Here is a 26453-nt window from a genome sequence, read left to right as displayed (position 1 = left end):
TTTTCGTAAATGCCTCTGAGCCCTCGCGGCCACCGTAGGCGCCGGTTCGCCAAGTGTACACCAAAGAGGTAGGCCTTTTTTTCCCCCTTCCTCAACCCAGATGTTACTTCAGGTTCCCAATTGCCTTTTTTCCCTTGGTCCGGTCCTTCATATGCGGGGCGAAAGTAGAGGACCTAAATAGGGGTCCGTGTAAAATTGAAAAATAATTGAAACGGGGACAAAAAGCAGAAAAGGGAGGGGTGAATGTGAGCCCTACAAAAGACATAATGAAAGTGTTGGGGGGTTTTTTTGTTGTCGTTTTGTATATTGTTATTGCTGTTGTTATTGTTCCACCTTTCTGCAATAATAAACAATAGAGATCTGAAAGGCTATCCGTGCAATCCTAAACAGAGTTACTCCAGAGTAACTCTGGAGTAACAGAGTTGATTTCAATGGGCGAAGACTGGAGTAACTCCGTTTAGGATTGTACTGTTAGTGTGTTGATTTGAATTTGTGTGTTGATTCCTGTTTACTTTCACAGCACGTGAAGAACGGCTATGGCGTCGCGTTGCCAACTTTAGGTTGGGATATTCCTGGAGATTTGGGAAGGAGTCTGGTGAGGGTGAGGTTTGGGGTGGGGAGGAACCTTAGCGGGCTTTTGGTATAATGCCATAAAATCCGCCCTTACCTCCAAAGGAATCTAGAGATCAGTTGTGGTTCCAAGAGATCGTCAGGCACCTCCTGGAGGTTGGCAACCTCGACAATATGGACTCTCTCTCTCTCTCTCTCTCTCTCTCTCTCCCCCGCCCCCATGAACTCTTTATGATAAAACTGTCTGCAGTGAGGATAGCAAACAGCGAGAAAAGGATCACCCTTCGGTTGGGCTGAGCCCTTCTAGGTGCGGTGGGAGCCCGTGTGTGTTCTCCAGAGGTGTCGTAAAAGAAATGTACTGGGTGCTGGGTTAAAGCTTTCCAACAAAGATGCATGCTTTCTTGGGGATACATCCCCGCCCCCATTTAATTGCAACCACTCAGGTGGAGACGTGATGGGACGAAGGCACTCTGTACATGCTCAGCAGTCCTGTCTATTTTTTTAAATCTGTTCCTTTCCCAGAAAAGACTTCCAAACAACATCCACCAGTTTAAGCAATTAAGTAAAATAAAGCAAAAACCCAATAAAATAATAGATTTGATATCCAGTCGCGTTCAATAAACTAATATGCAACACACTAAAAAAATAATAATGAATACATTAACAGTGCAATCCTAAACAGAGGTACTTCAGTCTAAGCTCATTGGAGTAACTCTTTTCAGGATTGCATTGTAAATGACCACACGATATCATGCTTTCATAGGACATCAGAAAAAACTGAATGAGCAATTCTAAGAAAAGAAGACTAGAGTAACTCTTCTTAGAATTGCACTGTGAGCGTCAGCAGGTCAATATCTGGGGGAAGTCAGACCATCATAAATAAATCCAAAAACAAACCGTGTCCACATAATACTTTTCCTTAGGATCAGCTATAGTGGCACAAAACAGCGTGCAAGCTTTTGGAGTTCACCAAATATCTTCTTCAGACTGGAAGTGACAAAATTAAAAAATAATAGAAAATGAGGATCGTTATTTGATGTCACATTTTCATTTTGGACCAATATGGCTGCAAACAACGTTTGCCTACTTTGGAAATAGCTGAGTTCAGCAGAGAATTTAGACCATTTGAAGAGAAAGGAGAATATTCAGCAGAGAAGAATGTGTCAACTGGAGGATAATCGACCGGCAAGGAACTGTGCGTTTGGAAATTTACTCTCAACACTAGGTAAAACTACCCAACCTGGCTTTATTTGATTTTACTCCTCTGCATCACCTTAGACTTATTTCCAAAATTGTTAATACAGTGACTGTAAAGGAGTTCCTTTACTTTTGCCCTTATAAAGGACAAAAGTGTATCTCACTTAGTGCCAGAGATCAAAGGAAATCTGTTTTCCTTTGTAATTCCAGTGGAGAAACACCATTTGTCTTTTCTCTTGCTCAGAGAAGTGCAACATTACATCAAATGCACTGATGTATACTGTATCTGTGGTGGTAGAGAGTGCCCTCAAGTCATAGCTGACTTATGGTGACCCCTGGTGGGGTTTTCGTGGCCATTGCCTGCCCCTGCAACCCTGCTCTTTGTTGGAGGTCTCCCATCCACTTACTAACCAAGGCCAACCCTGCTTAGCTCCTGAGATCTGATGAGATAAGGCTCACCTGCGCTATCCAGGTCAAAGTCAATCATGCCTTAAAATTCAGCAGAGAGATGCCAGTGAGAGAAGGCCTTTAAAAACATAGCCTGAAATATCTTTTTGAACCCCTCACCTCCTTTATATAGCAACACCAAGCCTGATGAAGTGTTCTGGAAAATTTAAACGCTTGTGCATTGTTTTGCATCACTGTAGCTGTTCATAATATATAGGTTGTGGTTTGTCTCTTTGAGCCTACCATGGAACTTTCCATGACAACTTGTATGTTGATTGGGCTGTATAATTATTTAAGGCTGCCAACCTCCAGCTGGGGCCTGGAGATCTCCCAAAATTACAGCTGCTCTCCAGACTACAGAGATCAGTTCCCCTGGAGAAAATGGCTGTTTTGGAAGGTGGACTCTATGGCATTATACCCTTCTGAAGTCCATCCCCTCTCCAAACTCCACCCTCCAGGAATTTCCTACCCTGGAGTTAGCAACTCTCCCCCTCCCCTCCTCCCCCCCTCCCCTCCCCTCTCCTCCTCTATATTTGACCAGTTTCCTTCTGCCCTCCATGCATCTGATGAAGAGAATGTGATTCTTGAAAGCTTATGCTACAATAAAAGTGGTTAGTCTTAAAAGTGCTACTGGACTCTTTTTTATTTTGCTACTACAGACTAACACGGCTAACTCCTCTGGATCTTAAACCTAAATGGACTCTCCTTTCCAGCAGCTCTTTTCTGGCATGTTATATTTTATGAGAATTGATTCTAAATTCAGGAACACATACCAAGAAAAGCAAGGCTGGAGGCAAAAGATTTTTTTTTATTATTATAATGAGGTCAGGAAAGAACATTCAATCCAGTACTTAATTTATTTTTCAAAACGTAGAGGCTGAAGTTTGCATCAAAGCATATAAAACCCTAGACGTAGAGGCTGGTTGCAGCAGTTGTGGAAAGTCACTCAGTAAATGTTCAAAAAAATTACTTTAGCACTAACATTTGGAAATAAAAACAGGTTTTGGGGTTCCCCAAGCTCATATTAAGCAGAGGCATGTCTAGGCATGTCAGAAGAAGTTTGAGACTTGGAAGAGCAACTGTGAGGGAACTAGAGAAGATCCTTAAAGATAAAGATGTCTCCCTGGGGACCAAGATCAAGATAATCCAAACGATGGTATTCCCCATTACTATGTATGGATGTGAAAACGACAGTGAAGAAAGCTGACAGGAAGAAAATGGATTCATTTGAAATGTGGTGCTGGAGGAGAGTTATGTGGATGCCATGGACAGCCAAAAAGACAAGTAAGTGGGTACCAGATCAAATCAAGCCTGAATTCTCCCTAGAAGCTAAAATGACAAGACTGAGACTATCGTACTTTGGCCACATCACGAGAAGACAAGATTCTCTGGAAAAGTCAATAATGCTAGGAAAAGTGGAAGGCAGTAGGAAAAGAGGAAGACCTAAAATAAGATGGCTGGACTCAATAAAAGAAGCCACGTCCTCCAGTTTGCAGGATATGAGCAAGTCTGTTAATGGTAGGACATTTTGGAGGTCTTTCATTCATAGGGTCACCATAGGTCAGAGTTGAGTTCTGTCAAACAACCTGTATGCATATCTGAAAAGCAAGTATAGATTCTGCCAGGCTTCCCTGCTAGATGCTGCCAAGACTCTGCCCCTTCCTTGCCAGATTTTCATATAGCACTTTACCAGGTGTGGACTGTCCCTGTAACTTACCAGGATAATTCCTGGCAAGCCAATCCTCTTGAGGTTCGCTGGCATCTAGAAGCAAGCAGAGCCACACACTCTAAAGGCTGCTTGGCTCGGACCTGAATTGTGGTAAAAAACACTGGATGAGCTGACATCCATTCCCCACTTTACTGTTGGAATAAATCACGGTATCCTAATTTGAATAGAAAGAGAACTTGCAGATGGAAAGGGGGTTTGATACTTTGTATAGTGTCAGTTCATCTGTTGCTATTGAACTGGCCCCTCCCTGCTGTGAATGAACATTCCTTTTGTGTCAGTTAAAAAAGGTCTGTTACTGTAACTGTCTATCTTATGTACAAGTCATGAACAAGTTTTCTCTCATCGTTTGCTGTTTGCTTTACTGTATATAGTTATTAAATGAAGTATATATATGAAGAAGGTGGGATATCCTGCATCTGGTGAGTGAAGGGATATTGCCCCATAATGAGGATTGTCTGGGATATTTATATATGTCTCCCTCACATTTACTGCCAGCCAGATCAGAGCCAAGCAGCCCTCACAGTGCTGCATACACCACATGGGCCACTTGTTTCAGTCTGTTCTTGAGCCTTACTGTTTCAAAAATCTGTATTGTGGAGAGCTGATTAACACATATACTCTACAAAGGAACACAATGGCCATGGCAGAATTTAAATGTCAGCATACGCTAACCCAAGGCATGTGATTTATGCAAATATCCCTAAACACACCTTGAACAACCAAAATAAATACTGAAGCTAGGGAGGGCACAGTGGAAGAGCCTCTGTGGCACAGAGACTCTCTGCATGAGACATCTGACATGTGACAAACACGTGTCAGGAGATGCAATGGTAGCAGGGAAGGGTAGTTTAAAAAGACAGAGCCAGTGGCAGGGCAAAGGCTTTGCTCTACACTGGAGCTGGGTGAAGAGGCTGTGAAATGTCAGAAGAGAAACTTCAGCCCATTAGAACCTCTCCAGGTCCAAGCCCAGCTCTGGAAGGCAGCTCCAGCCCATTTCTATTCATCGCTGTCCTCTGGTTGCGCTCCTACACAGTTTTAGACTGGAGAGGTGAAATTGATAGAGCCTTCCAGGAGGCATAGATGAAATTAACAAGCCTTCTGAGGAGCTATCTCAACAGCTCTATCTTTTTAAACTATGCTTCCCAGCTAATATTGCGTCTCCCTACACTTGACGAACACGCGCTGAGATGTCTTGTGTAGAGAGACTTTCAGCTGAAGGGCCTCTGCTTTTCATGCAGAAGTTTCAACCCCTGGCACCTCCAATTAAAAGATCTGGCACTAGGTAATATGAAAGACTTCTGCCAGAGACCCTGGAGCATTGCTCCGTGTCTGAGTAGACAATATGGACCTTGATGGACCAATGGTGTGATTCGGTATAAGGCAGTTTCATGTGTGTTCATGCATATTAACTTCCCATTTATATCCTGCCTTTTTCCATGGAATTTGAGACAGTATGCATCCCATGTGGCTACTGAGATCCAGTTTGGTGTAGTGGTTAAGAGCGGCAGGACTCTAATCTGGAGAGCCGGGTTTGATTCCCCACTCCTCCGCTTGAAGCCAGCTGGGTGACCTTGGGTCAGTCACAGCTCTCTCAGAGCTCTCTCAGCCCCACCCACCTCACACGGTGATTATTGTGGGGATAATAATGACATACTTTGTAAACCGCTCTGAGTGGGTGTTAAGTTGAAGGGCTGTACATAAATCAAATGTTGTTATTATTTTTGTTGTTGTTACGGAACCAGGCCAGTTAGGTTGGTGCACTATGTATCTGGTGCGCTATGTATCTTCTGCACTATATACCTGACCACAACCCGCCACCTCCAGATTACAGAGGTATATAAAATTCTCAATGTTGTGGAGATGGTGAACAGGAAATTCCCCCCCCCCCAGAAATGTAGAGCTTAAGTGGGGGCAAAACTGACTGGCAGTAGGGAAAACAAAAAGAAGTACTTCTTCATCCAGTAATTAAACATCTAGACTTCATGGCTACAATAAGTAGTGATGGCCTCGCACTTATTTGCGTGACCTCCTGGGCACATGGCAGTTTAGAGGAAAAAATAGACTTCCTAGATTCCTATTTGCAGTTTTCAATAACTTATTCCAGCCAGAGCTGCAGATGTCGGCTGAACGAGGACCAGGAATCAAAATAGCTCAACATGCCCCAAATAAACTGTGGATGGACCTGAATGCTCAAATCACTGTCCCTTATGAAGTGCTGTATGCTGATGCCCAGTCCCAAAATGTGCCATCTGACGATTTCATCCTCCCACACTGACATTACCCATTCTGGAGGAAGAGCTTAGGGGTTATGACCAACTCCACATCTCAACCATGACCAACTCCATCATCTCTGGTATCTGAAGAAGTGAGCTGTGACTCACGAAAGCTCATACCCTACCACAAATTTTGTTAATCTTATAGATGCCACTGGACTCTTGCTCCTTTCTACTTCCACATCGCAAAATAACATCTGCACATCACAAATCCAGATGTCCTGACATCTGTTGCCTACACCCTGCTGTACGAAGATTGCTATTACAAGTATAAACGGGCCTTTCGGAGCGAATCACTCGAGATACAGAGCCAAGCTGCACACACACCCCCAAATCCCCCAGAGTTATTCTTGATCAGACGCAGAGCGGGAGGTTCATCTGTTCCCCCCAAATCAGTCAGACTTTCAGCAAAACCTATCCATCAAAATGATTCCTGTACAGATGGAAAGGCACGGTTATAAAAAGGGACCAAGCCGCCAGGTTTCCTTTACCACCAAGTGAACAAAAACTTATAGAAGTAATCATTGGATTTGAAGCGGAAGCCCTTCTCTGATGCATAGACCTGGAAGGAGATCCGATAGCCTTTGGCGTCCAAGTCCATCTTTATGCAGTCCAGTAAATCCAAGATGTTCGGCGAGGCCTTCCAGGGGCCAAACTTGACCACCGATTTCTTGTTCGTGTACAGGCCGTTGAGAACATCCTGGCACTTGGATACGTCCTCCTCGGTCTTCACCACGCACACCATGACGCTGGACTGGCGAGAGGCCATCGCCTCGGCTCGGGCAATGCGGATCATGAGCTCAATATTCTCCGTGTAGTTGGGCACCTGAGCGAGGAAATGTTTCCTGGCCACCAACTCACCGAAGATCTGTGGGGAATCTTCCAACTCTTTGATCAAAGGCTCGATGTCATAAAATAAGGCTTCCTTGTACACATCTTGGACACATTGCGTGGGCACCTGGTTGCTGCGCAGGTATTCCAAAATATACTTAAAGTAAGTCCCGGGCCGGTCTATGAAGTATCTCCCTTCGGAGTCTGTTCGCGGCTTTGGCTGCCCCGAGGCAAACATCTCCGCCAGCTTGGAACGAGGATGTTTCTTCAAAGTGCTCAAGGTGGTGGTGAACATCTCCCCACCGACGTTTAACTCCACGATTTGTGACTGCTAGCCACAAAGAGGGGAGGAAGAAATGTCATACATTATTACACTTTCTCGGCCTTAAACATTGAGAGAACAAGACTCCTTCATCGGGGGCGGATATCTCAGGCAGCTGATTTTGTGCCCCATTAAAAGGGAAACAAACTGACACTTATTTACAGGGCTGTCTTAAGCAGGTCTATTTAAAACCCTACCAAAGAGCAGGGCTTTTTTTCAACTGGAACGAGGTGGAACAGAGTTCCGGTACCTCTTGAAAATGGACACATGGCTGGTGGCCCCGCCCCCTGATCTCCAGACAGAGGGAAGTTTAGATTGCCCTCTACACCACTGGAGCGGCGCAGTGGGCAATCTAAACTCCCCTCTGTCTGGAGATCAGAGGGTGGGGCCACCAGCCATGCAACCATTTTTGCCAAGGGCGATTTAAACTTTTAAAAACTCCCCCCTTGTTCCAGCTGACCCAAAGTGACATCATTGCTTCTGGGAGCGTGCATGTACTTTGCACGCACACATGTAGTACCTGGGGCACCACTTCCCGCCAAGAGTTGCCCCCTGTGCTGGCAACCCACTGAGTTCTACCACCTCTTTTCCAGGAAAAAAGCCCTGCCAAAGAGTATTCTTAGTGCTTACAAACAGTCTAGGTGGAGGTATGTTTGTGGCTAAAGAAGAAGAGAGGAGGAAGAACCTATGTGCAATTTACGTGTAATGATCACATGTGTGTATTTCTTGGTGCATAGGTGCATGTGGCTGACCATAGCTTCCAGAAAATCCGTATGCTACAGAATACATGCATGTAGGATGTCACGTGATGAATTTTACCAGCTCTCTAGGCAACGCCCCCCCCAAATGTATTTTTCATGTAGAAAAGGTGTAACACATGTTAACTGAAATGACACATTCTCACAAACAAATAACTCCCCACAAGATGTACACGCAGCAAGATTTTAGAAGTAGAACGAAATTTCAAGCAACTTCTCCAATAGAGTTGGGGGGGGGCATAGCTGGTAGCAACGCAAAGAGTTCTCTGTTCAGCTGAAAACAGACGTAACATTTCAAGTGCCGTTTGAATGGACTTTCAGGACAGCGATTGTGTTCCCACCACTTCCACTATACAAAGATTGCTTCCAAGCTAGCCTTTTATTACACGGCAGCGGGAGGGTATCATTTGTTCCCTTAGTTTTTACAGAGAATCCAGATAACTTCATTTCCTGGCCCCCTCACAAAAACTAGTTTGCCGTGAGGATATACTCACAGTCTGGCTCATTCATGTTTTGTGAAACATGATGAACAAGCCACAAAAAAACCCTTCCTTGCGCCCAGATCGGCATTCAGGGAGATTCCACTTTGCCCAGCCAACATCTTTCAAAGTCCGCAGTCAAAACTCACCGTCTGCAAGTTGCTCCCGATTTGTTTCCCCAAAGGTTTTGGTTCTGAGGAAATGCTCATCTTCTCCCGTCTCCTCCACAACACCGCAGGAAGTCAGAGAGGATTTCTGGGTGGTGGGTTTGCAGTGGCCAGAGTGCCTGTCTTTCGGCATATGGTCTCCCTCTCCACGGCCAGACGGTGACTCACACAGCCGCACCTGACTGCTCTCCACTCAGCCACCACACCCTGAAGCCACAGTTGTGCTTTGAGGTCCTCCGGCTGATATTCAGTAGCCAGAGGTGGCAGGTGGCTTCTCCTCTAACCACAAATCTTTGGAAAGAAGTAGCAGGGAGTTGGGACTTCTCAGAGTTTTCATGTTCCTCCCACACGTGCGCATAAGTTGGGACTAAGATCTAGGAAGGCAGTTCCCCCACACGCAGTCACCTCTCTGCACCAAGTTAACGTGACCTGAAACACTCCCTCCTGTGACTGTCGTTTGCTGAACCGGTTACTCCCTGATTCGGCTGCTGTCCCTGGCTCTTTTGTCCTCCCCTTTTAAAGGCGCAGTGTCCTCAGCTCGGTAGCATTCCCCCATGTGCCTCCAAGGGCCATCACAGAGTCTCTCTACACATGACATCTTAGGGTCTTACCACATGAGACAAAATACACTCGAATTACATGGTCAATTCAAGTGTATTTTGTAATTCGAGTGTATTTGAGTGTAATTTGAGTATAACTTAAGTTATTTTATCTCGTGTGGTTTGACCCTTAGAGCCAAGCTACAAGTCATGAATGACACTTGAACAGCAAGTGTATTTCTCCCTGTTCACTTGCCCTCCACTCAATCCACTTGCCATTCAAGTGTCATTCATCACTTGTAGCTTGGCCCTCAGAGTCTCTCTACAGGTTACCAAGTACCTAGGGACGTTCAAGTGTAGGATTGTATGTGTGGTCCTCAATTCACATGCAGGCTGTTCTTGCTGTGCGCACATGAATGCCGTTTTCACGGGAGCTCCCTTTGTATGGCTGCATCTGCAAGTGATTCCAAAGGGCAAAGCACCAATTCCGCTCAGTTTTTGCTGCAAGAACAAGTCCTGGAGGCTCCTTTGAATTGCCAATTTGCATTTCTCTAAGGTGTGAGAAAGTGTCAAGATCTGCATTTGGATGAATGGATGTGGGGGAAACTGGGATTATTTTAGCAGTTGAGGAGGAACTGATATGAAACGCGTGAATGTACTCACAGGGAGCAAATTAAAGTGTGTCTGTGCGAGCGAGTGTATAGAAAGTTGGAGGGGGGACACGGGAAATGAGGTTCACTTGAGCATCCCTAGGGATTTAGTAATGTGTAGAGAGACTCTCACACGAGTAGGATCAAGTGAAAGATCTTACACTTTTTCTCCCATAGGGAAAGTCACCGAAAGTGACTGACACAGAGCCAAGCTACAAGTGACGCCTGACACAGGTTGAACAGTTGTCAGCTTCCCTCAAGTTTTAATGGGAAATGTAGACGTCCCGGTTTTACAGCTTGGCTCTCTATTACAGCTGCAAGACCAGGATGCCTACATTTCCCACCAAAACTTGAGGGAAGCTGACAAGTGTCCAACCTGTGTCAGGCATCACTTGTAGCTTGGCTCTCAGAAAGTCAGTCACTTGAGCATCCCGTGTAGGATGTCTTGTGTAGAGAAACTCACAGTGTGCCTGTTTTGGGGGGGGGGCGGTAGGTCTCACCTGCAAAGTTTGTATTTCTTTTCTCAGGATTGGTGTGGGCTTAACACACGGCAACCACAAGTGTTTGCATCAAATGCACACCCCTACATACACACACATTCCTAGGGCTTGCGGTTGACATCTCTCTCTCTCTCTCTCTCAATGGCTGATTCTGCACATGTTGGATAATGCACTTTCAATGCACTTTATCAGTCATTTGAGGTGGATTTTTTGTGATGCACAGGAAAAAATCTGTTCCAAATGATCTATAAAGCGGATTGGAAGTGCATTATCCAACGTGTGCGGAATCTCTCTCTCTCTTTCTCTCTCTTTACCTGCTTGTGCTTTTGCACTTTTAGTAGCAGCTGGACACATACAGAAATGAAGCAGAGAAAGCTTCTGTCTTTTTACAGAGCTAAAAGGCACCGCAGAAAAATGTGGCAGTTACATTACCAAATCCTTGTGTCCGCAAGGACTTTTGAAAAAAACATGCATTGCTTGAACTTAATTGCCAGGTGTGTGGGAACAAGGATTGCCAACTCTGGGCTGGGGAACTCTTGGAGATCCAGGAGTGGACCCTGGGGAGAGAGATGTTTGGAAAGGGAAGGGACTTCAGACAGATACAACGCCATAGAAAACATCCTCTCTCTCAGGTTCATACATATTGCTGGATAATTTGCATTGTTCTGATGCATTCCACATTTCTTGCATACATGGAGTAGATAGATTAGTGCAATCCTTTACCTGCTTACTCAGCAGTAAGTCCCACTTTACTCCCAGGCAATTGCAGCCTGTTTCGGGGGCATCTGCACAGATGTATTGCAACAGCTGTTTCTCGCTGGCACTTAGCGGCTGAGTACACACACACACGTTTACATGAAGCCCAAGAGCTTGGTACAGAACGTTGCTGACCGAGGCATTATGACCTGCTCGTTATGACCCTATTGCCTTTCCCAGAATTTATTAACAGAGAAGCAGTTTCCCCTCTGAAAGTCAACTGAGATTTGTGTATTGTGCTTTTATCTTTTGCCTATAATAGACGTGGCTAACATTGCTGATTATCCATCAAGGCTTGTAAACCCTAGCTTCTCCCTGGAAAAGACTTGTGCATCAGCTAATTACAGAAGTACGTCCGACACGATGAATAATCTCTGTTTCTTCTTGCCCTCCACGCATCTGACGAAGGGAACTGTGATTCTCGAAAGCTTAGGCTACAATAAAGTTGGTTAGTCTTAAAGGTGCTACTGGACTCTTTTTGATTTTGCTACTACAGACTAACACGGCTAACTCCTCTGCATCGATGAATAGTCTGGAATTGTTCCTGTAATGCCCCTGACAAAGCACGTGGGTGCGAAACAAACCACGCTAGCAGTTTGTCGGGCAAGTTTGAAACCGAGACCTCCACATGAAAACTGTTGTGCTGGAAGAGTGAATTATGGCGCTTTGAATTACGACCCAACTACACTGGAGTATTGGGGGTGAAACGGGCAAGTGCAATTCATAGTGATTGATTGGAACTCTTAACGGACTGTACTATATATGGACTTTTGGACCTTCCTCGCTTGTATAAATCATGAATGCTGCTGACGTTTAAATGCAATATTGTGGAGATACTGATATGGAATTTTATTGACATAGTGTTATTGTTGAGATTGTTGTAGAACCTTTTGTATACATTTCTAAATTATAGCACTAAGCACTTTAAAATGTTCCTGTTTTGGAGTTCATTGTATTTGAGAGAGCTATTTGCTGTAAGAAGACTTGTGCAGGACAACACAAGCACATTTTAAGTTGAACTACCTTGAAAGAAAAAAAGCACGGGTCACTGGACGCCACGCACATACGCAACCAAATGCTCTTTCTCTCTCTCCTTCCACTCTCTGTGAGAAGGAATGGTTGAGTTTAGCGGTGGTGTCAGCTTCAGCTGCTCCTTCTGCCACTGCTAGCCACCTGTCAGCTTCAGGCTTGGCTCTCTTCGTGCTCCCCTCGCTGACTCTTTCCCTCTCGTCCTGGCCCTGCTGCTGCTGGCTTGACTACATTTCCCAGGTAAACTTGCGGGAACCTGACACGTGTCGGGCATCTTGTGTAGTTTAGCTCTGGGTAGACAGTACTGACCTTGATGGGCCAATTCAGTATAAGGTTCCTACATTCATGAGTTTTTCTCCACTTCGGTATCCAAGCTAGAACATTTTTGTTTGGAGTATACACATGACTCCATGCTTTAATTGTGCTTCAATTGTTCTTTCCCAGTCCTCAACACATTGCTATTATCTTTCTTGGGAGGGGACCCCATCTAGACACGTTAACACACCATCTGAATGGAAAGTTGAGAATTTTCCAAGATAAAACAAAAACCTAGGCCGTTTCCAGACGGCTTACCTGCCTCCGGAACGTCGCGCCATGTTGCGGGGAAAACGCGAAATATCGCGTTTTCTTGCACGAGTTTTGCGCGACTTCGCGCAAAACTCACGCGAGAAAACGCGATATTTCGCGTTTTCCCCGCAAGATGGCGCGACGTTCCGGAGGCAGGTAAGCCGTCTGGAAACGGCCCTAGTCTCCCCTTAAACACTAACAACGTTTATTTCACCATGAGACTTCCGTTCACACCAAGTCTTGATTCCACCCCCACCCCCAATCCCCAAATATGATTTCCCATCATACATGTATCTGATGAAGTGGGCTGTGAAAGAAATGTTTTCATGTTGAAATGAATGTTGCTAGTGTTTTAGGTGCCGCGAGATTTTTGTTTCGTTGTGGTACAACAGACCAACATGGCTACCCCTTCGCAATCGTTTTTCCAAAATCCCACCTACATTGGCACCTTTTTCCTTCCTTCGGGCCTGTCCCTTTAACAGAGTCTTAATGGAATGTTATTTATCAAGTCATTTTATTTACTTCCATGCCATGAAAAGCTTCGACTGCCCATTCTCACATATTAAGTCTCTGTTAAAGACAGGACATTTTTTCCCCTCCAGGTTGTCAGCAACTCTATGCAAAATGGACCTTAGTACATGGGAATTGAGCCAACGCTAAAATCCAGTCATTTGCAGCAGATCTGACTTGTGCCATGCTCATGGTTGGTGATGAAGGGAGGGGAGCATCTACATGTGGAATGGATCTGAAAACCAAAACTTTGTTTGACAAAGGAGATGCTCGTGTACCGTGCCAGATTTTGATAAGACGCCTCCATCCCGCAATGGAAGGGAGCGTCATGAATTCCTGAGCTGATGGCCAGAGAAGGAGCCACACCACAACCCTTTCCAGAGCCAAGGGAGAGAATGTGACCAAACCTTTCTCATCAACTCCTCCAGGATATGACAGTAAAGAACAGAGATTATTTTTACTTAATCCCCCGCTAAGAATTCTGATCTGAGTTACTCCCCTCATGTCTGGGAGCTGCAGTACAACGTGTCACAAAATCCATGCAGCCCGCTGCCCCAAGTGGTGGGAAGTTCCAGGGGTATTGCTTCCCTAGTTGGTTACCTCAAAGCCGAGAACACAGATGGCATTTGTGTAGAAAAATACAAGTAAGCCACAGGGCCATTGAGTTCACCCTTTGGAGGCTCTACTTTATGGCCACAGTACACTCGAAAAATCCAGTTCCAAATGATCTCTAAAGAGGATTGGAAGTGCGTTATCCAACGTGTGCGGAATCAGCTGTAGTTTGGCCCTACGTGAAGTAAACTTCAACCCTCCTGGCTTTCTCAGTTGTGTTGCTGTGTCCAGTTGTAAGGTCACCAAATGTGGTATCTGTTGTAGGATTTCTGGCATTTGAACCGGTGGAACAGCCATGGGAGATGCACTGATTTAATTCAAAGGCGGGAGGACAGCTCCCAACTTCCGTCCAGAAATTTCCAACTTCCGTCCATCCAGAAAATAATCCCCGACTTTGAACTCGCGACCTTTCAACTCGTGTTCAGTGTCAATAGCTTCTTCACATTCTGTGAACAGCAATAGTAGAAGACTTTCTGGTATACTTATCATCGCGAGGAATGAAAGGTCTGGTCTTCAGACGAGGGAGCTCTGACTCTCGAAAGCTTACACCCTGAAAATCTCGTTCGTCTCTGAGGGCCAAGCTACACATGACGAATGACACTTGAACAGCAAGTGGATTGAGTGGAGGGCAAGTGAACAGGGAGAAATACACTTGCCGTTCAAGTGTCATTCGTCATGTGTAGCTTGGCCCTAAGGTGCCACTGGACCCCAACCCCGCTGTTCTACTTCAGATCAACATGGCTACCCATCTTAAAAGGGAATGAGATACATTCCTGGAAGATGCATCTATAATGGCTATTAGCCCAGTTGATTTAATGGAAACTCCATGTCCAGAAGCAGTGTATCTTTGAATGCCACTTGCTGGGGGGTAATGTCATGGGCTGCTTTTGGATTCCAAGCATTGCTTGCATGTTTTCTGGGGACATCGGCTTCCCCACTGCATGCAACAGGACGCTGGAAAAGGAAGATCATGGGTCTAAGCCAGCGCAACTGGGTTTATGTCATTAAGCAGTAAATGGAGCCATTTGAAGCATAGATTACAGGTGAGAACATTATACAAGATATGGCTGAAGACTGAAGGGTGGGGTAGATGGACTGTGGTGTTTGCAGAGGCGGAGGAACCTCAAGGAATGAAGCACCAGGCTGCAATACAAGCCGTGCACAGTTGGGTGGATCCCTGAACTTTTAACCTCAGTTATCACTGCCACTTAACTGTTCAGGAGCCGTCCATTTTGGAGGGATAGGCTATGCAGCCACAGTTTTATTTCTCCCGTTGGCACAGCTTTCCTTGTACTTTTCCAAGCTGTGCCACAGGCAGAAATTCAACAGGTGTCGTTCCCCATCTCATTCATCTCCAGGCTTGAAAAGCATTTAAAAGCATAAGTGTATCATAACAGGGGTGGGGTGGGGTAGAAATGCCCCCAAGTTAGCCATCTGAAAATACACACACAAAGCAGCTTAGGCGAATTAAAATGTCTGAACGCTTCCCACTTATTTAGGGGAAAAACCCACTCCAGATATCTTCAAACATTTAAGTCTTGCATGTCAAAGAGAAGGCTAGGATAGAACTCCCCACAATGTGTTAAGGGAGGATTAGAAAGGAATTATTTTATAGAAGGGAATATTCAAATGACAGAAATACTTGTAGTCCGGTAATGATACATCATGGGAGCTCACAAATTATGCAGCAATTCTTAAAACCAAACAAGCACATCTTGATGGTAAACCTGGGCTGCACCATTTCATGCTGAAGTCACGTTGCTCTTGGCACCCTTGAATGTAGAAAACTAGCAAATCAGGATTATCTGCTAGTTTACTACGTACAGGGTGTTTTTTTTAAAAAATGGAAGGGCATTCTGAAATACAACCTCCTTCCACTTATACATTTGATTTGGTACAGTACAAAATTCTGCCAACTTCATCTACCACATCGCTTGGGGTCAGGTGCAAGGTTTTGGAAGGAACATATGCACATAGCCTCTGACTTTCTGATTGGTCAAAGACAATGCTTCCTCCTTTATGCTGATCTCCTAGAATAAACTATTGCCCTCCCTCACAGGGGTGTTGTACAAACCTGGGAAAACATTGCATTGAGTTAGCTAGGAACTATATACTTTTCTGACTTCTAGATCCAGAGGAGTTAGCTGTGTTAGTCTGTAGTACCAAAATAGTAAAGGGTCTAGTAGCACCTTTAAGACTAACCAACTTTATTGTTGGTGCATCTGATGAAGAGAGCTGTGGCTCTCGAAAGCTTATGCTACAATAAAGTTGGTTAGACTTAAAGGAACTACTGGACTCTTTGCTATTTTTCTGACTTCTGTATTTCTCCATTTCAGTTTCCCCTTGCTCATCTCTGTTGATGCTCAAAACACATTTTATAAACATCGATCTTAGTTCTGAGAGACTTCTTTTAAACTAAACCACCCTGTGAATAGCTTCCCTGCAGGCAGAAACATGGAACTGCCAGAGACAAAGAAATCGCTCGGGCAGAAAAAAGACTTTCTCTGCCTTCCACACAGGCCGCTGAGAGTCAGAACGACTCTGGGGTGCACACCCCAGACAGTGACAGTTCGACAGCAGAGGAGCCGAAGGGACCAGGCATCATGTATATAGCTACATTGGCCTCATTAAATGCATGTATTTAGTTAAATGCATTGGCTACCTATCAGTTACCGTGCTCAGTTCAAGGTGTTGGTTATTACATACAAAGCTCTTCACAGCCTTAGCCCGGCATTCCTATGGGATCGCCTCCCTCCCTATGCTCCTCCACGGCAGCTTCACTCTTCCAAACAGGGTCTCTTGCAGGTGCCAGCCTGCACATGGGCAAAATCAACAGCACCCTGTACCCGGGCTTTCTCTGTGGTGGCCCCTACTCTGTGGAACGGCCTGCCTGAAGAGGTCAGGAGAGCCCCCACTCTCCTGGCTTTCCACAAATGATGCAAAACCAAATTATTCAAAAAGGCTTTTTACTCAGATAGGAGGGCTGAATTGTAGGGAGATGCTTCACTAACGAGTTAGGGACCACAGACTTCACCACTATGTTGCCTTACATTCTATCTGCTGCTTTAAATATGTACTCCTATGTACCACCAATGCTCCATGTTGTCTAATGCCAGTCCTAGAATTGATCATGTTGTATTTCAGCATTTCTTCTACTCTGAATGGGATCCTTGCTAATGCTGTGTCTTTGTAAACTTGTTTATATTCACCTTACGGCATGGTTTATGGAAATGCCCTTGACACTGTATGGAAATGATACTGATTGTACTAAACTCATACTGTGTGATCCGCCTTGAGTCTCAGTGAGAAAGGGGGACTATAAATAGGATTGCCAGGACCCTTTGCCCCCCCTGCAAGAGACTGGGGTGCTGGTTCCTACCTGGCTTTTCCATGGTGTTTCCTCCTCATGCTCGCTCCCGGCTGGCATGATGATGTCACTTCCGGGAGTGACATCATCACGAGGGTCAAAGGGTGGCCTGGGCACCCTTTGACCCACACTGTAATCGCCCCAAACGGCTAAATCGCCCCGCCACAGGGTACAATTCAGCCCCAAACAGGCCTGCTGCGGCCTGAAACGGAGGTGTGCCGTGCCACCCGAGGGGGTGCCCTGGGGAGCACCCCCCCCCCTGCTGGCCAAGCAAGTGGGGGCGGGGGTGGGAAGGTGGGAGCAGGGGATCCCCTGCCCCAGGCAGGGGAATGGCACCCCTAACTATAACTAACTAACTAACTAACTAACTAACTAAATAATTTCCTTCTGCTATGGGTCCGGCCTGGCGTTAACCCTGACCTCATTCTGTATAATGTCTTTTTTGAGGCAAACATACATAATTTGTTACTGTATGATTTTTTTGAGTTGCGTTTTGGCTAGAGTTAGGGCCAACTCCAGACTGGGAAATTCCTGGAGGTTTGGGGGTGGAGCCTGGGAAAGGCCGAGTTTGGGGAGAGAACTCAGTAGGGAAGTGATGTCATAAGAGTCCCTCCCCCCCCGTCCAGAGCCAGTTTGGTGTAGTGGATAAGAGCGGCAGGACTCTAATCTGGAGAGCCAGGTTTGATTCCCCACTCCTCCGCTTGAAGCCAGATGGGTGACCTTGAGTCAGTCACAGCTCTCTCAGAGCTCTCTCAGCCCCACCCACCTCACAGGGTGATTATTGTTGTGGGGATAATAATGACAAACTTTGTAAACCGCTCTGAGTGGGTGTTAAGTCATCCTGAAGGGCGGTATATAAATCAAATGTTGTTGTTGTTACTGGGAAATTCCTGGAGATTTGGGGGTGGAGCCTGGAGAGAGCAGGGTTTGGGGAGGGGAAGGGGAAGGGGCTTCAGTGGGGTATAATGCCTTAGAGTTCACCCTTCAGAGCAGCCATTTCCTCCAGGGGAACTGATCTCTGAAGTCTGGAGATCAGTTGTAATTGCAGGAGATCCCTGGGCTGCACGTGGAGGTTGACAACTCTATTTTGGCCTCAGGATTAAAGTGGGCTCTCCTTCTGTGGAGGTTTCTAAGCAGAGGCAAGATGGCCCTCTGACAGCCATGCTGATTCTGTGAACCTGGGCAGATCACGAGGGGGAGGGCAGGAAGGGTAACGTCAGTGCTTGGTTCTCGTGGCCCCTTCTTACATGCCTAGGATAACGCTGATAGCCAGGGGTCATTTCGTAGAAAAAGAGCTGGAGGAACTTATTAGCATAACTCATTAGCATAACTAATACCACACATCTTGCCATCACCGGAAGTGTGTCATTAGCATAACTGATTTGCATATGCCACACCCCCTGACATCACCTAATCTGGCTGTTTTGGACCCAATCCTGGCCATTCAGGGCTGAAATTGGGCCCCAAATGGCAAAAAGGGCCTGGAAATGGTCAGGATCAGGCCACTGATGAGTGGGAGAGTGATCCACCACCCGTCAGAGGCCCAATCCAGGCCATTTCATCCCCAATCCAGGCCAAAACAGGCCCAAAATGGCCGAGAGTCAGGTGGGCGGGGCCACCTGACATGTGACCTCTTTGGGGAACTGCCAGAACTGCGTTCCTGTGCATTCCTCCTCGAAATGAGCCCTGCTGGTAGCCATTTTGGGGTCAGGAAGCAATTTTCCCCAGGCCAGTTTGGCTAGGTATCCTGATCATGTTTTTCCATCTTCCGGGCATGGAACAGGGGTCACTGTGTGTGGCGGGGGGGGGGGGTGGTAGTTGTGAATTTCCTGCATTGTGCAGGGGGGCTGGACTAGATGACCCTGGAGATCCCTTCCAACCCTAGGATTCTAAGTGCAGTAGATGAGTTTGGGGAGAGACAGTGTGGGGATCAGACAGCAATTTTCCCCAGGCCAGTTCGGCTAGGAATCCTGACGGAGTTTTGCCATCTTCTGGGCATGGAGCAGAGTGTGTGTGTTGTGAATTTCCTGCATTGTGCAGGGGTTGGACTAGATGACCCTGGATGTCCCTTCCAACCCTGTGATTCTATGATTCTATACTTACAGGAGTGCTTCCACTAGCCAGTGTGGTATAGAGGTTAGAGTGCCATTCCGGGAAGTGAAATATCCAGGTTCAAATCACCAGCTAGCTCAACCGAACTGTTCTTACAGGAGGGATAAAATGTACTAGACAGATTATAGTCATTTTCAATGCAGGAATCTTACAGATAAAGTTAAAAAGTGTTTTGGGGTTTTTTTAAGCGGATCTTAACATGGCCTTCAGCGCAGGCAAAATAATGGGCAAAGACAAAACTAGAACGGGATATTTGTTATTAATGTCATTCACAGTCTTTTATTGAGAAAGGGCTGCTTTGCTCTGAATAAAATTAAACAAGCATCTTTCAGCAAGAAGTTTGCAAGGATTAGAAAGCAATTGCAATGCAATTAGTAGAACAGGTCAGAGCCATAAATAATAATATTTTACATTTAAAGTACCACAGTATTTTTTTCTCTTTAATCACAATCAGTGCTTGCAAAAGTCAAGTATTCTTTCTATTGCAACATACACACATTGGCAGTCTCACAATGAAGTCCTCTGGGACAGTTTCCGTCCCCCCCCCTACAGCTGGAGATCAGCTACATGCAGCCTCCAGACCAGAACGACTGAACCGACCTATGGAATGGATGAGAAGAGAAGACTATTACTTTCAACCCTGCTTCACACATGCAAAGTTTTTCTGGTTTTTTTAATGGAGTCAGTCCCCACAATCCAGAGGAGTTAGCCGTGTTAGTCTGTAGTAGCAAAATTGAAAAGAATCCAGTAGCACCTTTAAGACTAACCAAGTTGGTTAGTCTTAAAGGTGCTACTGGATTCTTTTCGATAGTCCCCACAATGTTAGCCTAGTCGGAATAGCAGCATTTTTACAATCAGCTCATCTAGGCAAAATTCTGATTTTGTATCTGTTTGAACTATTGCTCTCTTGAGGAGGAAGCTATATTTGGAATCAGCTTGGCATTAAAATCCTTTCTGTTTTTCCCTCTGTGCACCTTCCCCCTACAAGATAAGATGGCTGGCAAAACTAAACTGATGCGAATTTATTATTATTTACCATATTTCTATCCCCCCCTCACTTATGGCGATTACAAGGATCTTCCCTCTGCCCTTTATCCTAACATCACCTTTTATCCAATCATTTTATCTAGAGATGCCAGAATCAACTTAGTACCTTCTGCATGCAATGTAGTTATTCCAACACCAACCCCTTCTCCTAAAGCTCATATTGAAATAAACGTTGTTCATCTATAAGGTGCCTCTGGACTGTTGTCTTGTTTTGCTACAACAGACTAACACAGCTATCCCTTAACACCCTTCCTCTAAAATAATAGAGTACAGTTCATTCTTATGAAATTAATGGGAAGGTCATTAGGAAGTCAGTAAAGCAAGAAATGCGAGTTTCATCAGCATTTGTGAACTCAAGATTAGGACAGGACTACGATTGACATTTGCTGTTACTCGGGAATAAGTTCGGTGAGATGTGCATGCATTCAAAGTCCTTACCTTAGCTATTCGTGGTGTGCATCTCACCCAGGGGTCATTTTGTAGAAAAAGAGCTGGAGGAGCTCATCATAAGCATAACTCATTAGCATAACTCATTAGCATATGCCACACCCCTTGACATCACCAGAGGTGTCATTAGCATAACTGATTTGCATATGCCACACCCTCTGACATCACCTATCCTGGCTGTTTTGGACCCAATCCTGGCCATTCAGGGCCATAATTGGTCCCAAAATGGCAAAAAGGGGCTGAAAATGGCCAAAAAGGGGCCCCAAATGGTCAGGATCGGGCTGCTGCTGAGTGGGAGAGTGATCTGAGTGGGAGAGTGATCCGAGTGATCGGGTCAGAGGCCCGATCCGGGCCGTTTCGGCCCCAATCCAGGCTGAAACGGGCCCAAAATGGCTGAGAGTCAGGGGGGCGGGGCCACCTGACATGAGACCTCTTTGGGGAACTGCCGGAACTGCATTCCTGTGCATTCCCCCTCGAAATGAGCCCTGATCTCACCAGTAGAGAATATTTTAATTCTGGTTAATCTGCCCCATTATTTCATTGTATTTTGTGGTCACTGCCTCAGCTTTTTGGGTCAGCTGTGTGAGGATATGGTACAAGTTGGAGACGTAGTACTAAAAGAATCCTTCGAGGTCGGCCTTCTCATTGTCCTCTTGTTCTCTCAGCTGAGTCGTAATGCTGGGATCCTGGCCATCGAGAGGTACAAGACCTCCTTCCGCCATCTTCTTGATGGATTTCAACTGCATGAAATATTCATACAGGTCTTTACCACCAGAATCGGCCTCAGTGGGTTCGTCTAGCTTGTCCATGGAAATTCCTTGGAGGAGGCTGGGGAACGTCACCGTTTGCTCCATCCTCTGGATGGCTGAGAAATATTCTTCCCTGGCTTCAAGGAGGGGTAAAGTTTTTTTTGGTTTCTGGAGGTCCTATAGGTATGATGCAAAAGCTTGCAGCCCTATTGAAGCCAATTTATCCTGCAAGAAGCAGTAGGGGTCAGATGCAACGAACATGGCTAGGATGTTTCCATGCCAGCCAAAGGCACGCCTCCGATCCCAGCGAATCAGGATCTCAATAAATGTGGTCATTTCTCTTTCAGCATTTAGCAATGTGAATTTATTTGCAGATTGGCCTGCGCTCAAACTAGGGTTGGACTCGGTTTTAGGTATTTGACCCCTGATGGTGCCACGAAGGCAAATCAATAACGGATGGTGTTATATTAAGTATTGCGACGGGTGTCGTGTGGAAAATTCCCACCAATTTTGGGCAAGGCCATAACTCCCTCCCCCAGATTAGGAAACTCTGGACGTTGTCTCAGTAAGGGAAAGTGGCATGGAGAAAGAGCCACACGCACCCCAAGTGGAGAAACTGAAACATTTTTCTCCTCAAAGTATCAAATTTGGCACCATCTGTCTATCGAGTGCATCCAAGGAGTTCAAGCAATATATGTGGTTCTCCCTTCCCCAGTTTGGTGTAGTAGTTAAGAGTGCAGGACTCTAATCTGGAGAACCAAGTTTGATTCCCCACTCCTCCGCTTGAAGCCAACTGGGTGACCTTGGGTCAGTCACAGCTCTCTCAGAGCTCTCTCAGCCCCACCCACCTCACAGGGTGTTTGTTGTGGGGATAATAATGACATACTTTGTAAACCTCTGAAGATGCCAGCCACAGCTGCTGGCGAAACATCAGGAACTACAATGCCAAGACCACGGCAATACAGCCCGGAAAACCCACAACAACCAAACCCCTTTAAGTTTATTCATCGGCTGAATTTCTTCTGCATTTTTCTCCTGATATTCTTGGGTGCATTTCTTCATTTAGCCACCAGATGGCAGCTCAGATTTCACCCTGCCTAGAAGAACACCTGTTGGGAGATGCAATGATAGCCGGGAAGGGTAGTTTAAAAAGACAGAGCTGGCGGCTGGGCAAAGGCTTTGCTATACACTGGAGCTGTGTGAAGGGGCTGTGAAATGCCAGAAGGCAGCCTGGTGGAACTCTCTGTCCGAAGACACTCAGGCTCCACCAAGATCTGGTATCATTTCAGCAGGCCTGCAAGATGGAGATGTTCCGCTGGGCATATGGTTGAGGCCAGTATTAGGACCATCGTTGAGCCTCCCGTCACCTTCTCCTGTCCTATGACATCCCATCCGTCCGGGTGTCTCCCTTTTTGTATTTGAGGGCAGGAATGTGCAATAGGCCATCTGAGTTACGATTTTATGATACGATTGTATTTATATAATTATGTATTTTATGAATGTTGTACCCCATCCTGAGCCCGCTTGCGGGGAGGAGGGCGGGCTAAATACCTAATAAAGTAAAGTAAACTTCAGCCCATTAGAACCTCTCCAGGTCCAAGCCCGGCTCTGGAAGGCAGCTCCAGCCCATTTCCATTCCTCACTGCCCTCTGGTTGCGATCCTACACAGTTTTAGACTGGAGAGGTGAAATTGATAGAGCCTTCCAGGAGGCATAGATGAAATTAACAAGCCCTCTGAGGAGCGATCTCGACAGCTCTGTCTTTTTAAACTATGCTTCCAGGCTAACATTCCAGAGCCCCACCCCCCACCCCCAAGACGTGTTCTTCATGTGTCAGATGTCTTGTGTAGAGAGACAGAGAGTTGACCTGGGTTCCAATCCTGATTCTCATATGAAACTTGCTCAGAGATAACATTGCATCTACTACACTTGATGAACACGTGCTGAGGCATCTCTTGGAGAGAGAGTCTTAGGTATGAGCAGGGCTTTTTTTCAGCTGGAACACCGGGGGAATGGAGTTCCGGAACCTCTAGAAAATAGTCACATGGCTGGTGGCCCCGCCCCCTGATCTCCAGACAGAGGGGAGTTTAGATGGCCCTTCTAAACTCCCCTCTGTCTGGAGATCAGGGGGCGGGGCCACCAGCCATGTGATCATTTTCGCCGAGGGCGATTTAAACTCTTAAAAACTCTCCCCTCGTTCCAGCTTACCCAAAGTGACGTCAATGACCCTGGGAGCATGCGTGCACTTTGCACGCACACGTGTGGTACCAGGGGCACCACCTCCCGCCAAGAGTTGCCCCCTGTGCGGGCAACCCACTGAGTTACACCACCTCTTTTCCCAGAAAAAAAGCCCTGAATATGTGTGTGCTGTCAAGTCACAACCTATCTACGGCAACCTCATCAAGGAATTTTCAAGGCTGGGATGAAGAAGTGGTTTGCCATTGCCTTCTTTTGAAGAGTGACCCTTGGTGGTGTCTCTTCTGGGTCCACCCTGCTTAGCTTGTGATCCGACAAGATCAGGCTATACCACACCACTGTAACAATCGTGTTCTAATACCTATCTAGCAAAACAGCATTCCAAAAAGCTGCCTTTGGGAAATAAAACATTGCCCCCTCTCCAAACAATGAAAGAAGAAAAACAAAAATCTGCTACATTTCACTCCGAATAATTTACTGCCATACTCTAATAAAAATATTATAACTCGATCTGGGCTTTTTTGTTTTAAATACTGTCCACCCAGATGTCTTTGGGAAGCCAGCAACCAGGACACAAAGGAAACAGCCCTCCTTCTTGTTTGCCTCAATATCTAGTATTCAGAGGTATACTGTCTCTGGCCATGGAGGTTCCATTAAATTCTTAGTAACAGATTCCGGAAAAGAGAACATTTGCAGGTCCTATAAAGTTTGGTTGCCATCTCTCAGATGATTTTTAAAAATGACATCTTAGGATGGTATTCTTCCGAGCAGGTACAGAGTTTTTCTTCGCTTGAGTACGAGAAAGATGCTTTTGTTGTTAAAAAGATCTAAGGACAAAGTGTTTTTGAGCCTATGTGGAATGGCTTTTCCTACAGAAAGGAAGTAGATTTTGAAAATACACATTGCTTTTAAACATGTGCAGAATGTCCCCAATGAAGGTTTTTTTTAATGCGCTCACACCTTTCACAGCAGCCTGTGTTGTCCCTGCTAGCCCTTAATTGAGCTTGATGCTAAGTGGGGTTGGCCCCAGTTGGTACTTGGATGGGAAAGCACCAAGGGAGACAGGGGTTGTAAAGGCAATGGCAAACCACCTTTGCTCGTCTCTTGCCTTAAAAACTTCTGGATGGAGTCACCATAAGTAGGTTGTCACTTGGTGGCCCTTCCTGTTCTCCACCTTTCACAAAAATGCCTTTAAAACACTTCTGCGCGCATTTTCTTCCCAGGCTTTACATATTTCTGCGCCAACAAGTGGCCAAGTGGTTAGAATATTCGCCCAGCCCTGAATACCAGCCCAGAAGCCACTTAGCTAGTTAATGTCAAGACGATATAATAGGATTGGCCCCCCTTTTTGCTGTCAAGACCCCTGCAAAAGGCTTTCTGAGCAGAAATTCAACAGGCTAAACTTTTCCGGGCATGGAAATAAAAAGAGGGGGAGATTTTTGTGCTGTTGTAAAAAGGTGCAGCTACCCTGAAAGCAGGGCAAAAATCCCTAAAAGGGGATTGAGAATTTCTGCTCTGATGCAAACCGATATAATGAGATATGTGTACCTAAATTCTCAGTGATCCAGAGGATTTAGCCATGTTAGACTGCAGTAGCAAAATAGCAAAGAGCCCAGTAGCACCTTTGAGACTAACCAACTTTACTGTAGCATAAGCTTTGGAGAGCCACAGCTCTCTTGGAGAGCTGTGGTTCTCGAAAGCTTATGCTACAATATAGTTGGTTAGTCTTAAAGATGCTACTGGACTTTGCTAAATTCTCAGTGGACGCTCTCGGCCTACAGAAGATTGGAACCGAGTCGTGGTCAAGGAAACTTCTGCTCGTAACAACTGCCACTTCTGGGTGAGAGCCTTAAGCCATCAAAACATACTTGAACTGAGGCCTTCCTAATTCATAGCATTGCACCAGCTTAAAAGACAAAGATTAATTGGTTGTCTCTGTGTTATTTTATTAGTAGTTGTGGGAACATCAGATTCCGACAAAAGGAGCAGGGTCCAAGTACATGGTAAGGAAACGGGCACACTTTTATTAGAGCTCAGGAATGCTTCTCTGGGGGGCAAGATTTACAGGTCAGCAATATGGTCCATTGATATCACTCCAGAGATAAAAGAGCAAATTGTCTTTCAGGGTGGAATAACGGGGTTGAGACCTGTGTTACATATCTGGTCCTGGAGGGGCTACTATTTCTACAGCGCGTGCTTTGTAGACAGAAAACGCCAGACCTATCCTTGACCTCTCCAAACAAAGAATCTCAGGGTCAAAACACACGAGATGCACGGGCGAGTGTCAGATCCTGCAAAGATCCCTGGGAACTGTAGTTTAAAAAAACAGCGACTCTATGTAAATCTCAGCTCAGCTGGGGAGAATCGCGACTGGAGGGACTTTCTCATACATGCTCTCTCTCTCTCTCTTTCAAAATGGAGGGAGGTTTCAGGGGGGTTGGAAATGATGTAACAAGAGGCAGGAAAAAAGTCGAGGTGTTTTGTGAGCAAGAGAGAAACCCAGTCCTTCGCATTTTTCTTCTCCCGGCAGGGTCCTGTTACATCACCTCCCCCTGCCCCGTCTCTGAGCTCCTGAAGGAAAACCAGCCGATTGGATTTTT

General features: G+C 45.8%; 1 protein-coding gene across 1 annotated transcript; it reads right to left on the bottom strand.

The window, feature by feature from the left end:
* Nucleotides 1-5727: 5727 nt before the first annotated feature.
* KCTD14 (potassium channel tetramerization domain containing 14) lies at nucleotides 5728-8997 on the bottom strand. The gene is made up of 2 exons (XM_054974148.1): nucleotides 8756-8997; nucleotides 5728-7378 (listed from the first exon to the last, which is right to left on the bottom strand). The coding sequence occupies exons 1-2, from the start codon at nucleotides 8813-8815 to the stop codon at nucleotides 6704-6706; spliced, it is 735 nt and encodes a 244-aa protein (XP_054830123.1). The 5' UTR covers nucleotides 8816-8997; the 3' UTR covers nucleotides 5728-6703.
* Between the last annotated feature and the right edge of the window lie 17456 nt (nucleotides 8998-26453).

The sequence above is a fragment of the Eublepharis macularius genome, chromosome 3 (assembly GCF_028583425.1).
Source record: "Eublepharis macularius isolate TG4126 chromosome 3, MPM_Emac_v1.0, whole genome shotgun sequence".
Taxonomy (NCBI): domain Eukaryota; kingdom Metazoa; phylum Chordata; class Lepidosauria; order Squamata; family Eublepharidae; genus Eublepharis; species Eublepharis macularius.
Note: the sequence above shows the minus strand (reverse complement) of the source record. Positions and strands in the feature narration are given on the sequence as shown.